General features: G+C 40.8%; 2 protein-coding genes across 6 annotated transcripts in view; one reads left to right on the plus strand and one right to left on the minus strand.

The window, feature by feature from the left end:
• Positions 1-467: 467 nt before the first annotated feature.
• ORMDL2 (ORMDL sphingolipid biosynthesis regulator 2) lies at positions 468-5,499 on the minus strand. Of its 4 annotated transcripts, none has more exons than XR_012083951.2 (4): positions 5,369-5,499; positions 2,844-3,018; positions 2,261-2,494; positions 468-1,307 (listed from the first exon to the last, which is right to left on the minus strand). XR_012083951.2 is itself a non-coding variant. In XM_020783014.3 (4 exons), exons 2-4 carry the CDS (start codon positions 3,015-3,017, stop codon positions 1,172-1,174), a joined length of 462 nt encoding a protein of 153 aa, XP_020638673.2. In that variant the 5' UTR covers position 3,018; positions 5,369-5,499; the 3' UTR covers positions 468-1,171. The 4 variants fall into 4 exon arrangements, 3 of the variants coding, with proteins under 3 accessions (XP_020638673.2, XP_020638680.2, XP_078240691.1); XM_020783014.3 differs by having other exon boundaries at positions 2,343-2,494; XM_020783021.3 differs by having other exon boundaries at positions 2,343-2,494; positions 5,272-5,390.
• A 55-nt stretch (positions 5,500-5,554) lies between these two features.
• The window catches only part of SARNP (SAP domain containing ribonucleoprotein), a 103,908-nt gene continuing 91,872 nt past the window's right edge, over positions 5,555-17,590 (plus strand). For both annotated transcript variants that reach the window (XM_020782993.3, XM_020782999.3), the window contains exons 1-2: positions 5,555-5,738; positions 7,830-7,929. In XM_020782993.3, the coding sequence (XP_020638652.1) occupies positions 5,703-5,738; positions 7,830-7,929 (136 nt within the window). In that variant the 5' untranslated portion in view covers positions 5,555-5,702. The remainder of the gene's footprint in view (positions 5,739-7,829; positions 7,930-17,590) is intronic.

Here is a 17,590-nt window from a genome sequence, read left to right on the forward strand (position 1 = left end):
GGTGAGTGGCTTTTTTAGCCAGAGAAAGTGAGGGAAGGGAACAGCAGTACCTGCGCTGCTGCCTTGATGAACCGGGACAAACCGGTTCATGCCTATCTCTAGTGCCTATTGCTGTTTTGTGACTAACCAGACCCACCACAACACCCAGTGTGCAAATGAGCAAAATCTTCCCAATCCCAGAATGGCATCCAGATAATCCCAAAACAGTGGGGATCCCTGACCGAAAGCCACCAATGGGATCTTTATCTTAAATCCACTTGTTTCACCCTTTTCAAATGATTCTGTTTATAAATATGGAAAGCCTGGAATTAGAATTTCTTGAAGGGAAATAAAACCCTCCTGCCTCATAGCCTCCATTACTGTTTATTAAAAATATTTTTTTAAAAAATAAAAATAAATAAATAAATTTAAAAAGATGATGGGGAAAGATAAGCTAAGTGGACAAAAATTATTCAGAAGCAATGCAGAACACTGGCAAAACTATATTTTAATTGGAGTCTATCAGAAATAGCATAGACTCAGATTTTTTATTTTCCATCAGAAAACCCCAGAAGGTGAGAGTGAAGAATCCAACATATGTTGCTTAACAGTTACACTTAAAGCTGATGTATTCTTACCCAGTGAGAATCTAAGGACTATAGTAGATAATTATATATAATCTTCATAGCACAGGATCAGAATGGTTGGTTAATCATTACATCATGGTAGTCCACTTTTTTTTTTAAAAAAGGCCTCTTTCAGATGCTCTATTACCCTGAAAAAAATAATAAAATCTAACAACACAAACTGGTTTCAAGCAGGAATGTCTAAAAGTAGAGAACGTTTACACAGAATGGCTCTCTGTCAGAAGCTGATACAAGTCACCAATTACAAACAGCTCAAGCCGAAATCTTGCAAGGAAAACCACCCACCAGAGTCCTCAAATGTCTTCTCATTCCAGGAGGAGAAGTGCCAGCCCAACTGCTGACTGGCAACAGGGACAACAGTCCAAACGTCCTGGCCAGAAGCAGCATGCAGCGTTGCTCTCTTCTCCAGAATCCAAATCCTCTTTGGCTCACTGTGTGATGTACAGTCAGTCGTACAGAGCTTCACATGGTGTGATCACAGCTTTCTGTGAGGAGCTGGGAGTTGTTCTTCTTGTGACAAAGTCAGTCTCAGGAGTAGAAATGTTTCAGTATTTGTTGATACCAAAGATGCGGACACCATGGAACAGGGGTAGCTTGGGCAGGAGGACGCTCAGCAGCGAGGTTGTGTTGATTATAAAGTGCATGGGGTCATACTTAGTATAAAAGCTTGTTAAGATGTAGCTGGATGGGAAAGAAATGTATTGTGTTAGCGCTACATATGTTCAGAATGGCTTTTCAATCTTTGGCACAATTAGACTCCAACACTTGAAAATATTTTCTGATTTTAAAAAAAATGACTTGCCTTAATTTTAATTTAAGGATGGATGGTGGAAATAGGTCTCCATGCTTTAAGATACATCAATAGCTAGAAATGCTCCTTTTTCTTTTTAAATCCTCAGAGCATCAAGAGTAGAAAAATACTTATAAAATTGTGTTTGTAAACAAAGTCCACCTAATCATGCTTCTCACTAGCAAACAGATGCCTTAAAAACCCTTTCAATAGGACAGAAATGCAGAATGAGAGGCCCTACAGATGTTGAATGGCAACATCCATCATTTCTAACCTGTGGCTTGGCTGCCTAGAACTGATAGGAACTGCAGCACAACAATATCTGTTGTGCAACAAACAGTTGCATTAGGCTTCTACAGAGATTTAAATTACTTATTTATTTTTAAGACCAGGCTAAAGAAACTGTGGCTGCTGAATTCCAGTCTTCAGCATGTGTAGCCAGCTTCGCTAATACCGATATACATTAGTTGATGAGAGAAGTAATTCAACAACTTCTCTGGGATGAAAGTTTGCCCAAGAGAACATCCATTCTAATCATGTGCCTACAGATGTCTGAGTTGTAGGCAATGGTTTCAGCTCTCTAGGCTGCAAGAGACACACAAGGAGAGAATAGATGCTCTGCTTCATAACTATCAGATTAATTTTTTTGAAAGTACCAAAGCAAGTTTTTTAAAGATGCAGAATATATCTCACAATCAAAGCCTTAGGCTCTTTATATGTCATTCTTTGGCAAGGACTAGACAGCATACACACAGCCCAAGTACTGAGAAAACAAGCGAAAGCTTGATCAGAAAGAAAATAGGCAGATTCAGAGCTATGACGCGGTACAGCATAACCAAAGTACCCTGAATACCATCTGTTTCCAAAGTAGTAGACTTTATAATAAGAAATAATTAATGCAGCTCTGAGCAATTCCTGGTGCTTACAGGACAATTGGTGAGATGATCAAGAACTTGCGGGAAGAAGTCCATTGTGTACCATAATCAATCTGCTCCCAGTGTGTGAGCAGGCGATCCTTGCCCTGGTCAGGTGTTTCAAATGGGGTCCCTTTCACTGTGTGCAGGAGCCAATACATGGCCTAAAAAAGAGAAAGAAAAAACATTGTGATCTTTCCCCCTCTTTTTTATGGGTACAAGAGGAAAGAGGACAGCAGGCATGGCTTCTTGTACTGTCAAGATTAAAACATAGTTCCAAGGAATTTTGGAGGATCCAACATATAATGACAACCAGGACTGCAAGACAGAAATTCTAAACAGATTTCATACTTCCGTATACATATTAGGCAAGACTTCTCGGGGAAAAACAAAAATAATATATATCAGAGAAACAACTCCACTGAGAAAACAATCTAAGAGCAAAGATGAAAAATAAAATTCAAGGAACTATAGCCCCTGACCAGATCTGACAGTTAGTGAGAGTTGACCTACCAGGTTATGGATGACATTGGTCAGAGTCCAGACCACAGGAACACTAAAGAAAGGGATGCTGAGAAGGATCACATGGAGGACAGCCACCGAGATGCCATAAGCAAGCCAGATGCCTCGGCTATTCATCACTCGAGTGTTGGGATTTACTTCACTATGGGCTACCCCAACATTCATCCTGGAGAAAACACAGAAAAGAACTCCAAATTTTCAGTAGGCTTAATACTGTTCTCTTCTCTTCCTCTATGCAGATTTGGCCTCTGAACTTGCTCATAGGCTTCTTTCAGGTATTACCTCTGAATATCAGCCATCCTCAGAACCTCCTAAGCATCAGTGTCAGAAAATAAAGGTCAAAGCAAAACCGTCCTCTGCCTTAATGTCAGAGAACTGGTGCAAGGACATGTGCTTAACTCAGAATAATCAGAGCTTCCAAATTTTTACATTTATCATGCTCAATTGTCTTAGGACAGTAGTTCCCATCCCGGGGTAACCCAGGTGTTCTTGGACTGCAACTTCCAGAAACCCCAACCATCACAGTTGGTGGTAAAGTTATCTGGGAATTGCCTACTTCATATCTGATGAAGAAGACTGCAGTACATGAAAGCTTATGTGAAATGAAATCTCTTAATCTTTCAGACAATGCAAAACTCTTCATTGTTACAACTCCGCCTTTCCACATCCTTCTTTTCCCACGTCAAAGCCACTTTGAACTATTATTCAAAAAGAGCCAGGACCATGCAGGTTTACAAAAACTATTACTGTAGATGTATTTTGCTCACCACAGAGGATCAAGCAGAAGAAAAGGAACAGAGTAAAAGAGTATTGCTGCCTACCAGCTTGTTGACTACAGCTTTAGTGGGGACAAAGGAGGGATATAAACATATCAAATATGCATTGCTCTACACTTTGCAGTAGTCATTTTATGAGCTAACTTGGTGGTCTTGGCCAAGAGAGATTATTCCAGAGATCTCTATCAATTATTTAAAAGGCTTGTCTATAGCTTAATGTATGCTTTAGTGTACACCAGCTTTTAGTGTAAAGCTGAACCCCTTACGTTAAAGAAATTTGCTTCTTCATTCCAATATGCCACGCAAGGACCAAAGCAGAGAAAGCAGATGCACAACTTTCCAGTCCTTTCCATCTATCTCGGGGAAGAAAACCATAATCACTTTCGAACAATGTGAGTCGAAGAAGAACTGGAGAGGAATTGTGGTTTTGGGTGGAAGAATGAAACACGGCAAAATCTTTCTGTTTCAACCTAGCAAGCAAAATACCTTAGTTCAGTGGAAAGTAACTCACTGTGCACAGAAAAAACTTCACCAAACAGGACTTAGAACCTTGATCTAATTGTAGAGGGCCAGAAGTGTAGGCAATATCAAACGTGATGGACCTACAGCGCGACTCGATGTAAAGCAAGTCTCTTATGACAGCCCATGGAGCTGCCTGATTATGGCTGTGTGCTGTCAAATCACCTCAGACTTTTGGTGACCCTATGCATGAGTGATTTCCAAAATGTCCGGCCCTCAACAGCCCTGCTCAACTTTTTTGTAAACTGAAGTCTGTGGCTTCCTTCAGGGAGCCAATGCACTCCCATAGTTAGTCTTGCTCTTTCCTGATGTATTCAAAGTGTGACCCTCTGTTCTGTCAATTCACTTTGCTTCTAGAGAGAGCTGATTTGATCCAGGGCCCTCCTGTTCCTTCGTTTGGTTTTGATGGTCCCTAAAGCTACCCTGAGTGCTCACTGGAAGGACAGATCCTGAAGCTGAGGCTCCAATCCTTTGGCCATCTCATGAGAAGAGAAGACTCCCTGGAAAAGACTCTGATGTTGGGAAACTGTGAAGGAAAGAGGACAAGGGGACGCCAGAGGACGAGATGGTTGGACAGCGTCATCAAAGCAACCAACATGACTTTGACCCAACTCCGGGAGGCAGTGGAAGACAGGAAGGCCTGGCGTGCTCTGCTCCATGGGGCAAGAAGAGTCGGACACGACTTAACGACTAAGCAACAACCACAAAAGCTCTCCTCCTGCACCACAATTTGAACAAATCGATTTCCGCCCGCCCTCGGCTTTCTTCCCTGCCATCTCTACCTGTTCGCCTCTGAGGGCTAGCCAATGTCATACAGTACTGTTAGGTGCCGTCGACTCGTTTCTGCGAGATGTTCAAGACACTGCGGCCACCTCCACCCACCTGCCCGTCCACCCAGCGAGTTTCTATGGCTGAGGAGGCAGCTCGGAACTCAGCTCTCCTGAATCTCAGTTGAAAGCTCCGGCTACTACACCGCCTCCGCCTCCCACGACGCCCATCGATATCACTGCCACGGGACTGCCGGGAGACGGTCCAGGTCCTGCCTTCTTCCGCACCCAACAGGCCTCCCCATTTCCCATCCCTTGTCCAGAGACCGGAGGCAAGCACCGATGCCTGAGCCCCACCTCCGTTTATCTCCTGGGTCTCCGGAATTAAGAGCCCCAAAGCCCAAAGCAGTTCGCGTCCGCTAGTCATGACCGTGGCCACCCCCGTCTCTCGTACCTGGCGGCTTCCGCGACACCCCGTGAGGCCGGCCAAGCCGAAATCTGCGGATCGCTGCGACGCTACAGGCGGCTTCCAGGAAACGAGCCGCCCTCCGCCTTTCCTCCTCCGACCTGGACCGGTTAGCCAATAAGCGACGTGTCCGATCTCCTTCCTTCCTCTCTATTGGTCAGTATTCGCTGCCATTCTTAACTTCCAGCCGTTTCTCAGTGAAAGGAGCCAATGAAGATAAAGGACGTTAGGAGGTTTAAAGTTCAAGAGAAACAGCGGTCTCGATTGGGTGGCATGTGAGGGGAGAAGGCGGGATTGGTTTCCTGAGAGAGGCGACGAGAAGATGGCGGCGGAAACCGTGGAACTGCATAAACTGAAGGTATTGACTGCGGTCTCGGGGTGGTGCGTCTTTCTTGCTCCGAGGAAACGGTGCTTGGCTGTCTTCTCGAATTCTGTTGATGGCCTTGTGTTTCCTTTCAGGGAAAAGAGGGAGTGGTTTTTCCTCTGTGGGTGGGTTTCTGTTGTCAGACCGACGGCTCCGCCACCTTCCGCGGGGGCGGGAAAGAAACGCTGCGTCTGTCCGGGTCCCGTTACCCCCCCCCTCCCGGCGTTGAGTGTCCTCCCTTTCCCTGGCTTGGTCTCGAAGTGCGGGCCTTTTCTTGCATGTCTCTCTGTCTTAGCTCCTCGCATCTCAAAAGAGGGCAGCGCGTTTATTTCCACATTGTTATTTTGTTTTGAATATATATATTCATTTATACTGCTGAGGGCTGTGTAGCTATCCGAACTAGCTTCCCACACATGTTTGTTGAATATATTTTTAAAATCTATTCCCGTGCTTTGGAATTGTAGGGTGCTAAGAGTTTCGCAGTAATGGCGAAACTGAGGTTTTCGTGCTTTCAGTACGTTAGGAAGGGACAAAGGCATGTTGGAAAAGTTAAAGGCAGCTGGAAGAGGAAGGCCAAACGTGAGTTGAGTTGACTCTATAAAATGAAGCTAGGGCCTTGAGTTGACAAGAGCTGCTGAGGACAGGACATTTTGGAGATCACCCTTTCATAGGCTTGTCATAAATCTGAGGTAACTTGGCAGCACATAGAATGTGCTGTAATGAGAGATTTGCTTTATATTGGCTCATGCCATAAGTCAATTAATCTTGAAACAATAGAAATGATATTAACATGACTTAGTGAGGAGGAAGAAAATATGCAAATATTGAGCTTTGTGTGAAAAGTACCATTTATTGCAGCGAATTATTGAAGATAAAGTAAATGAGTGAAGTACAGGAAGGAGAAGTATGTATTAGCTGAAGAACTTGACACCCTGTTTTGGATCCACCACAACATAATTGTTTAGAGTTGCAGCATTCAAAGTCAAAATGGCCATGATGATGCCCAGCTGCTGGTAGAAGAGAAACAACAGTAGAAGGGCCTGAAACAGTAATCTGAAACACAAAACTAATGTGTGGAATAAAAGTTTCACCTGGTAAGCTGATGTTTACCAGGCAGCTATTAAAAACCCTGTAAAGGAATTGTTAGAGTTACACTGCTGTTTATAGTTTTCTGCAACTGGCACAATACACATTTGTTTTTATTCCTAAAAATGGAGATAAGGGTGTTTTTTTTTTGCTTCTATCATTCAGTTTGATGTCCATAGCCTTAAAGAAACAGAAGCAAAAAGATAAATGGATGCTACATTTGAATGTACTGTGAGGAAAATTTGCAGTTAGAATTCTTCTGTGACGTAAGTGCAAGGCTCATTATAAGGACAAGATCCATGATTATTCATATCCTAGAAGAGAAGCATCATAATATGTCCCAGTCAGTAAATAGGTCACTTTCCATCACCAGAATCAGATTTGCAGAGAAACTTTTTTGATCTCTTTTTAAGGCCATAAAATCAATTCTGTTGGATAATTTACACCAGCATAAAGCAAGCAACATCACCACAGACGCAGAGCACTGCTCATTAGAATTCCTGCTTCGATATCTCTTAGGATTCAGTGCTGCCTGCAAATAAGGTGCCAATCCATGTAAAGACTTAACCCTGCCTAGACTGTAATTGAGGTGTATATCAAATTGATTCACACACAGCAAGGAATCCTTGAGGAATCGCAGTAGGAACTCCAATGAATGGCAGTTCTCCTCTGCAGTGATATCATTTCCCAAATAGCAGCATAAGTTATCCAATAGAATTTTGGCTGTTGATGTAAAAAAAACTAAGATGATTATGGAGTTTCAATTAAATTGCATGGTCTTGGACTGCCTGAGGCCTTTTTCTTTCTTTTAGATCTGTTATCTTTATGGATCTTCTGCATTTTTCTTTCAGCTGCATGAGCCCAGTGTGCTTTGTTGAGGCAGATACAAAAATGACAGTCACTTTGGTGGTTTGTAATACCAGAACTGAATGTAAAATCCGTAGGTGGACATTATTAGATCCAGCTGTAAGTTAAGGCAAGTTCTTCTGTACTTTACAGCTTGCTGAACTGAAGCAGGAATGTTTAGCCAGAGGTCTGGAGGCAAAAGGAAATAAACAAGATCTTATCAACAGATTGCAAACCTATCTTGAACAGCATGGTAGGTACCTAAACCAAGTCTTTTCTATCCTGTACCAAGATCCTTCATAATTGAGCCTATCCAACAGATGCTGTTGCGAAATCTGAACAAGTTTGTTTTGTTTGTTGTTTACTTGTAGGGGTGTGAAATTCAAATCTTCGATTTTTCTGTTTAGTTCCCTTACTGGTCTCTTTTCATAATGCTCCCTTCATATATATATTCCCTTCATGAATAAAAAGAGTTTCTGACAAGGACTGCATTGACAATAACGAGAAAGATTATATTCTTATGTTACATATATCTTGGAATTAGGAGAGTCATCTTGTATTTCTTATGGGAATTAGGACATTTTGTCCATCAGTTACCATTGCTAAAACATTCTTGGCAATGATGATACTGTCTTAGCTGAGGCATTGCTGTTTCTACCTGTAGTATGTCTTATCTCAGTTATAGCTCTACATCTTGACAATACCAGGATGACAGTTGCTGGGTATTGCCTCTGATTAGCATCTGCTATAGACCCAAAGTGCACAACAGATTTTGTATACATATTTGGCATCTAGTATAGAGTTATTTTGAAGTGTACAGAGGCAGGAAAAAAGTAGTCTGGCTGGAGTGGAATTAGAACCCAGGGGTCACATGCTAAGGATGCACTTTACTTTTTAATTTTTTAATTTTTTTTAAATGAGTGAAATCAAGGAGGCTATTAGAATTCTTGAAATAAGTCCTTTCAAAAACTGAAAGATCAAACTAGCATATTTCAGATCAAAGAACAGTGATACAAAGGGGTCTGACAGGAGGAGGAAGGCCCCATAATGTCACAAGAGAATTCTAAGAATCACAAAGTACGATTGGTAGAGATGGCAAATCAGATGTAGTGATACACTCAAAATCTATTGGGAGAGCTAAGAAATATGCGATCAGGAAGTTTGTTATAATTCTGGATTCCAAGCAGGGTCACTTAAAACGGAATGGCGAACACTGAGATATCAGGCTAATATACATCCTCCCTCTTGTCACATCAGTAGAAGAAAATTGATAGTTCCACTGGTGATGGGGGCACAGAAACTCTCGAGTAGAGATTGCCATCTTCCATATTCTGCTCCATAGAACCAGATGAGGGGATATCTGTTTCAACAAGTTTTATTGAAATGACAACAAACTTTCTATATAAATGAACACTTAATCAGTCCAGATTAGCTTTCAGCCTTGCATTTATAGCATCAACATTACAGACATGATTTCCATCTCTAACCTCTGGTCCAATCCCCAATATTTGGTACTCCCACCCTGGGTCTGACAGGTTGCCTTAGTTAAATGTGGCATGAGGTTCTGCAATATGTGGTCTATAGGAGTACGGGTGGATGGGACTGGATAACTTCCCTTCTCTTCCCCTTACCAGGGGGTCTGGTAAGTTCTGTTCCAGGCTCACATCTAGGTCTGTTTAGAGGTAGGTGGGTGAACTCCAGGAGCCTTTCCCTGACCCAGGCGTTTTCTCCCTCTTTTTCTCTTCTGCTCCAGAATGAAAGTTTATGGGGAGGTGGCTTATTGCTATGACATTCTGCCTTAGCTTTGGGTAACCTTAGAGAAACTACCTCTCTCATCCACTAGTGCTTTTTCTCAATATATCCCTATTTGGACTGGGGGGATAGCTCTCACTGCCACCTATCTATGAAGCGCTTCCTCCTGCTGTTCCTCTAGAGCAGTGGGTTTTGCATACATATTCATACACGTTAACTTTAATATCTCACTCCGAAAGGTCAAGGAAGAAGTTATGGCGCAAAGCCTCTGGGCTGCAAGGTTGAAATATTTATTTGTTTATTTGTTGACTTTATACCATGCCCATATAGTCAACAGACTACTCTGGGCGGCTAACAACATATAAAATAAACAATTTAAAATATAGGAACAATAGACAAGAACTCAAGATGGAAGAACAAAATAAATCAAGAAATGACTGGAGAGAAGGCTTGCCTAAATAGCCAGGTTTGCAGTTGGCCTTTGAAAATGCCCAGCAAAGGGGCCATATGGATCTCAGAAGGGAGGTTATTCCAGAGGCGAGGAGCCACTGCCGAGAAGGCCCGGTTTCTTGTTTTTTCCTTCCTGGCCTCTCTCGGCATTAGACCCCTCAACCTCACCTCTTAGCTAGATCGGGTGATATGAGTAGATTTAGGTGGGAGGAGGCGTTCTGTCAGATATCAGCAGTTTGAATCCACACGACAGAGTGAGCTCCCATCGCTTGTCCCAGTTCCTGCCAACCTAGCAGTTTGAAAGCATGCAAAAATGCAAGTAGATAAATAGGTACCACCATGGTGGGAATGTAACAACGTTCCATTACCATGTCACCATGGAAACTGTCAACGGACAAACGCTGGCTCTACAGCTTGGAAATGGGGATGAGCACCGCCCCCTAGAGTTGGACATGACTGGACATTTGTCAAGGGGAACCTTTACCTTACAACACATATAAAGTGACCCACATGCTGTTAGGGTTCGACTTTCGGCTCCCTGTTCGGTTTAAAGAAATCAGTAGATTTTTGTTGCTTCCAAACAGGTGAAAGATTTTTTGATTGATTTAACAAAAAACAGGTGTCCGCAACATGATTGTGAGTCTTTTCTCCTTCTGCCAACGGGTCTGGAAGGGGTTTCCAATCTTCAAAGAGGAACGGGTTTTCATAACTATTGTTCCATGGTCCCGGTAGATCTGAGGGGACCCAGTCTCTTATGGTCTTCCCCATTGAGCCTTCCACCAAGGGCACGGTCTCGTCGTCCCAGTCATCATCCCACAGGATCTGTCTCTCGGAGTCTTGGTTCTCCCAGGAGCTTCCCTGTTAACTCCTTCTCATCTCCCTTACTCTCCATTCTAATCTTTCTTTCTTTTCTCTCTCAACTCTCTCTCCTCTCTGTCTCCTCCTCCACTCTCTTGCCTTGGCTTCACCCCAATAAGAGGGTCTGGGTGAAATCTCCGCTGTCCTTCTATAATCTGCCTCTTCCTTAAGCACTTTTAGCCTCTCCCATAATCCCATCCAGGGATCCTCCATCCACACCCATTCCCAACTGGGTGGACGGCAACTGTCCTTCCCTTCCCTCCTTTCTACCTCCCCTGTTCCTGCCTCAAACTCCACCCTCTTTCTTCTCTCCCGCCTTTTCCTCCTGAACCTCCCTCATCGTCACTTTCTGCACCTCTTCTGTTCGTTCCTCTATTTCTGGCTCTTGCTGAGGTCTCGGTGTAGGCTCTGGTGCGGGCTTGGGTTTTGCTTTCTTATCCTTGCTGTTGAGGAGGGATGGTTCTCCAGCGAGTGGAGTATCCCTCTTGCCTTCTGTCTCACATGTGCCCCCAGAAAACATTTGCAACTTGCTTGGAGGTCATGACTCCCAGACTGGGAAACATTTCTCTACAGCCCCAGTTTTCTTCTTCCTCCCCACCTCTCCTACAGTCTTCTCCTCCTTTGATTTCTTCACCCATGTCTGTAACTATGAGGCACTCCTTTCCTTATCTTGTTCTCTTTCGCCTATAGTCTCTAATTCTCTTTTTATAACTTTAACATCCCAACTCCCTTATTCTGCCTCTAGTTTTGAGGGCACACCAATAGGAATCCTGAAGTTTCTGTTAGCGTCCTGTTGCTCACAATGATTTAGGATTTTTCACAGATAACATCACTGACACTCAAGCAAACACTTGAAATTTAAAAAAAGTGCTGGAAGATGTGACTCCTAGGTCAAAAGGCAGTTTTGATCAAGCTGCACAGGAAGAGCAAAAGAAGGTATGAATAGTGGTATTTTTAATGAAATAACTAGATTAAAGCATGAAATGACTTTAAGTGACTGATGTGCATAGAGACAAAAAGGAAATCTGTTGCTGCACGATGCATATACAGTAATTACAAAAATGTTTTATTTTGTAAATGACAAAGTCAGAAGAAACAGTGTTAATATTGAATGAAGATGTACCACAAGCAGTTAGGTGCTATAACAGGAACTCTGACCAGATAATATTAGGTGCTATAATGTTAACTCTAATGAAATAATATAAATCAATCTTAACAGAAAATCTGTCACCATGATTCAGATCTGTTCTCCAACCAGAAATGCTAAAGATAAAAGTTACTCTTTATGCACATGTCCAAGAGGAATTTGATCACATACAAAAATGACACATCCTGACACGAATGCAAAAGTAGTAATTAAAGCAGAACCAAACATTGTTGGAGAATTTTATTTGTTTATTACTTGAATTTTTGGTGCCTAAGCACTACTCTGGGTGGCTTATAATAGTAAGCAAAACAAGATAAAAATGAAACTATTTAAAACAAAGATAGCAACTAACCAGTAAAAAGTTAAAAAATAGAACAGGTGAACAACTCATAGAATTATGTGACGCTTGCAAAATGTTTATTGCAAATACATGCTTTAGGCAACCAGTCAGATCAGTGTACACATAGACATCACCAGGTGACTGGCAAAGTAGTCCAACAGGCTTTGTAATTGAAAGTAGTAATCATCACCATCATTTTAGAACTACATAGCTGGAAGGGACCCTATGGATCATCGAGTCCAGACCCTGCCAAGGATGCACAGTGGAGAACTAAATTCCCAACCTCTGCCTCTGCAGCCAGAGACCTAAACCACAGATCTATAGATGGAGTTGTTCTCTTTACCAAAAGAATCAGATTGTGGTACTGGCTTTGAATTGTTAGTATAAAAAAATTAGAATAGAACTGAGGAAGAACACAAAAAGAATCTTAGTGCCAAAATGTAATTTAAATTACATTTCTTGTGAATTTACAGGCTGTATGACGTGTACATATATAAATTCATTTGACCATGAACAAGAACTGTGAATAAAAAGCAGATCTGTTATAAGGGAAGAATGAAAAAAGATTCCTGTATCCAAAATAAATATTTCAGAAGAAAATCAGTGTGTGCTTTATATATTACAGCAGAGTAGTTTCGTCGTGGATCATGAAAAGTTATGGATTGTTGTAAAAGAAAGGAGTGTGCCCTATCATTTGTTTTTCCTGATACATAACCTATAATCTGCACAAGAAGCTATGGGTATGAAAAAACAGTGTAGTTTCCCATAAGCAAAGATCTCATAGAAGGATGTATAATATCTTCTTAATTTGCTTAACCTGTATGCAGAAATGTGATCCAGAAAAATGGATTAGACTCAGAAGAAGGAGGAGTTGATATTGGTGGGAGTAGTATCAATAATTAATGGTATATAGAAGCATTATATTAGTGGGAGATAGCAACAGAGAGTTGAAATTAATAATAATAATTTATTGTCATTGTAAGTATATACACATACAACGAAATTCACAAATTACTATTGATATAGCTGAATAAGAAAACACAAAAGCAGGACTGCAGTTGAATATTGGAAAAACAAAAATTATGTCTACAGAAGAATTTCATAGCTTTAATATTGACAGTGAAGGATTTGAAATTATTAAAGAGATTGTATACCTCAATCTAATCATCAATTAGCAATCCATATGAAGACTGTAGCCAAGAAACCAGAATCTGTCAGAGATTTGGAGGGATATCTGTGAATGAACTAAAAGGTCCTGAAATGTAAGAATCACCACTGAAGACCAAAAGGAAGATGATCTATAACTCATCTCCCAAGTACTACATATGAATATGAATGCTGGGTAGTGAAGAAAGCTGAGAGGGAAAAGAAGTGAGTTCATTTGAAATGGGATGTGGGAGGGAAGATTTTCAAATACCATGAACTACCAGAAAAACAAGTTGGTACTAGATCATGTCAAATCCAAAGTCTCTAGAAGCAAAAAATGTTTAAACTGAGGAAGTCGTACTTTGGACACATAATGAAATGACAAAGCTTGCTGGAAAAGACAAGTACAGTGGTGCCTTGCATAGTGATTGCTCCGTTTAGCAATGAAATCGCTTTGCGATGCATTTTTTGCGATTGCAAAAGCGATTGCTTTGCGATGTTCCTTATGGGGAATTTCTCTTTGCGATGACCGATCATTGCAAAGTGACCATTTTTGGCCAGCTGATCGGCGGTTTCAAAATGGCCACTGGGAAAAAAACATGGCCACTCGCTGTTTTCTGGGACGGATTCCTCGCTTAAGAGGCACCAGTAATGGCTGCGCTATGGAGGATCTTTGCTGAACTGTGCGTTTTAAGCCCATAGGAACGCATGAATTGCATTTTAATGCATTTCTCTGGGCTTTTTTTATTTCGCATTGCGGCGTTTTCGTTCTGCAGCGATTTTTGAGGAACGAATTAACGTCGCAGTGCGAGGCACCACTGTAATGTTGAGGAAATCTGAAGGCAGCATGAAAAGACGAAGACAAGATTGGAGATGGATTGACTCAATAAAGACACCATGGTATTGAATTTGCAAGAACTGTGCAGGACTGTTAAGGATAGGTCCTTTTAGAGAACACTAATTTGTAGTGTTGCCATAAATCAGAGGTAAATTGATGGCACATAACAAGGAGACAATTGGAATTAAGTTGTACAACACAGCCTTTTGAAAGATAGCTGCAAAAATGTTAAACACGCATACCAGTATATTTTTTAAAATGGCAGGTGAAGCACTGGAAATGCAACCAAGACAGCCTCCTCCTTTAAAAACGTTTCAAAATGAAAAATGCATGTGTTAGTGTACAAAGTCTTTAGAAAACACAGCAGGTGTCTGAGCCTTCCAATAAGAGTGGTTAAAGAGTCATCTGAGGACAAAGCATGATTTATTTCTTAATATAGTTTACAGTTCTGTGCCTGGATTCAGCAGGATCACATGGATAGAGCCACAGGACTATATTTGTTAAACAGCCATTAACTTCCTAATCAGAGAAAGTACTCTTCTATTATAGCCGATCAGTTACAAAACAATATTTTAAAAAACCCTCCCACCTTGGCATATATAAGACAAATAGGACAACTTTACACCACTGATTAACATATCCATCGCTTTCATGATTTGAGGAAAGAAACTTCCAAAACAATTCTTTACATCTTATATGGACCAACTCACTAATGTGAGGTTCCTGGAAGTTTTTCCAGAATTTTTTCCAATGTCCTAGATCAGGGGCAGGTCCTAGATTTTGTTGAGTGTTAACCGCCATAACCAGTGTTTGAGGAAGGCCGGTAGTTGCAGTCCAGCATCTGTAGCACTGCATTTTGTCAGCCTTTGCCCTAAATAGAGCATCATCTGATATAGGATGTTTATTAGACTAATACTCACTAAACAATTTTTTTTAATGTCCTCAGACTCTATAAGTGCTAGAGCTAATATGTGTGATCCAGTGGTAAGAGTGCTTGACTAGAATTGGGAGACCTCAGTTCAAACCTCCCCTAAACCCATCCTTTCAGTTGTGATCCCCTTTTATATTAGCCAAGTAACACACGGAGTGTCACATTTGCAGGGGGGAGCATTTAATGTGGTAAATTTCTCTCTTCTCATACATACACATACCCGCTAATGATGTCCCGTTCCAAAAGGTCAAGGAAGAAATTATGTAACAAGGATTATAACACATATAAGGGAACCCGTGACCTCTCAGAAAACAGTTTGTGATCCCCAGGTTGGGAAACACTGATGTTTATAACCTAACCCATGAAGTTCATTTTTTTGACCTTTGGTCAGTCAGTCTGTCTTTGCCTTATCTTCCTCACTGGGAGCATTATGCATTCATGCTCTTTAAATCTAAAATGTATCAGTGGTCTACATAAAATAGCTGAGGAGTCAGACTGATGTAGTGGTTAAGAGGTTCATGGATTGTTGTGAAAAATGTCCTAGGCAAAGGAAAATGAGACATGGCTGAAAATGGAACAAGAATTAATCACAGGTTATTTTGGTTTCAATTTCATTTGTATCATAAAAATATGAATTCTTATATTTTTAATGGTTTGAATTATTTTAAGTATTTGTACGGTGCATTTTACTCATTTGCTCAGAAATCAATAAAATATATATATTTTTACTATCCTGGACTTTTTTCGAGCTAATCAGCTAAATGTACTCTCATACACTTTTCTAAGGGCTGATCACCTAAAATAAGATCTCAGAACAGCTAGAGCACAGTTAAACTGAAGTCTGACTTAAATGTTAGTTAAATATTTAATAATTTTTACTGAGGAAGATAACTTTGAAATTGCCGAAACTGTTAATAGCCATACATTGGTACCATATCCATTTATTAGAACTTCCATATATAGGTTCAGTGGAATTAATGATTTTTTAAAATGAAATGATTTATTTTTTTCTTTAAAAATGGGCATTCTTCCAATGGAAAAAAATGAAGCACTAGACATTTTTCCATTTTGGAAAAAAATGCAGTGCTTTATTATTTTTTTTTTCCATAGGAACTAAGTCCACCTCAACTCAAATGGCCCACTATTGTTGCAAATAAACAGCTAGCTAGGATAGTGGTGAGGATAGTACTTATGAAAAGAATTTTCTAGAAGAAATGCAGAAATGGAAAACAAAGGCTATTGTATCTGAAAGGTAGATGCTCAACACAGATACGTTGAGAACACTGGGAAAATATAAACTCTGCTATTGGGAAGTATTATACAGCTGTGTTTATTTAATATGGTGATATTGTCTATATACACCGGAAAATGTTGTTCAAATCAGAACACAAGGTGTATTTTAGAAAGCATAAAACATTGGTTTACGTACTATATCGGGAGTGCTATGTCAGACTACTAGCTCACTCCCATCGGTCGCTCATGTACTGTATAGGAAGAGGCCATTGTATCTCAAGCATGAGGTAAGGAATTCTGAGCAATATTTTTCTTTGTTCATTCATGTCAGATACATTGCAGTATGAGTAATAAATATATCAGATAATTTTTGCCCAATAACAGGCAACACCAAGAGCATTTGAGGCAGCTAGCATCAAGACTTCCATGATACATGTTGAGGGGCCTAGACTGTAGTGATGTAGATGTGACATTGACTATTCTTCATACTCGCAAAGGCTAGTGTCAGTGGAAAAACTTCATTTTCTTAGGTTCACTTTGGTTCTGTCAAGTCCAGTCTTTTGGCTCTTGAGTGACTTCCAAGTAACCCAGTTCTCATTGTGACTGGGAGATAGACTTTCCAGAGGTTCCGTCCATTATAAGAGGTGGGTGGTTCATTCTTTCTACATTATCATTTGACAGTATTTGTGGTTGCATCAAGATTCATAGAAGGAACCTCTGCAAAGAATGTGAATACATTTGGGCAGTCTCTGGGCAATGACAGCACCTATCAGCTGATCCTTACCCTTTGGAAGCACCAACATAAGTTTGTACAAGCACAGTTAGATGAGTGACTATATGATTTTGACAGTTGCCTTAAAGCAGCTACTAATAACCCAAGGATCCTTGTCAGCACTCAAGCTAACTATAATCATTATTAGCATAAAGGACTTATCAACATCTAAAGCAGAGGTACTGCATCAACTCTGCCAGACACATGATTGTGATATACAGTGGTGCCTTGACTTATGTACGTAATCTGTATTGGAACGGTGGCCATAAGTCAAAACGTTCATAAGTCAAAGCACCATTTCCAATAGGAATGCACTGAAAACAAATTAATCCGTTCTGGCCAGAAAAAAAAATACCTAAAATAAAAAATAAAACACTGCAAGTCCCATGCTGGGACTGCAAAAAACAAAACTTCACCAAAAAACAAAACAACACAGAAACGTAACCT

The sequence above is a fragment of the Pogona vitticeps genome, chromosome 2, assembly GCF_051106095.1.
Source record: "Pogona vitticeps strain Pit_001003342236 chromosome 2, PviZW2.1, whole genome shotgun sequence".
Lineage (NCBI taxonomy): Eukaryota > Metazoa > Chordata > Lepidosauria > Squamata > Agamidae > Pogona > Pogona vitticeps.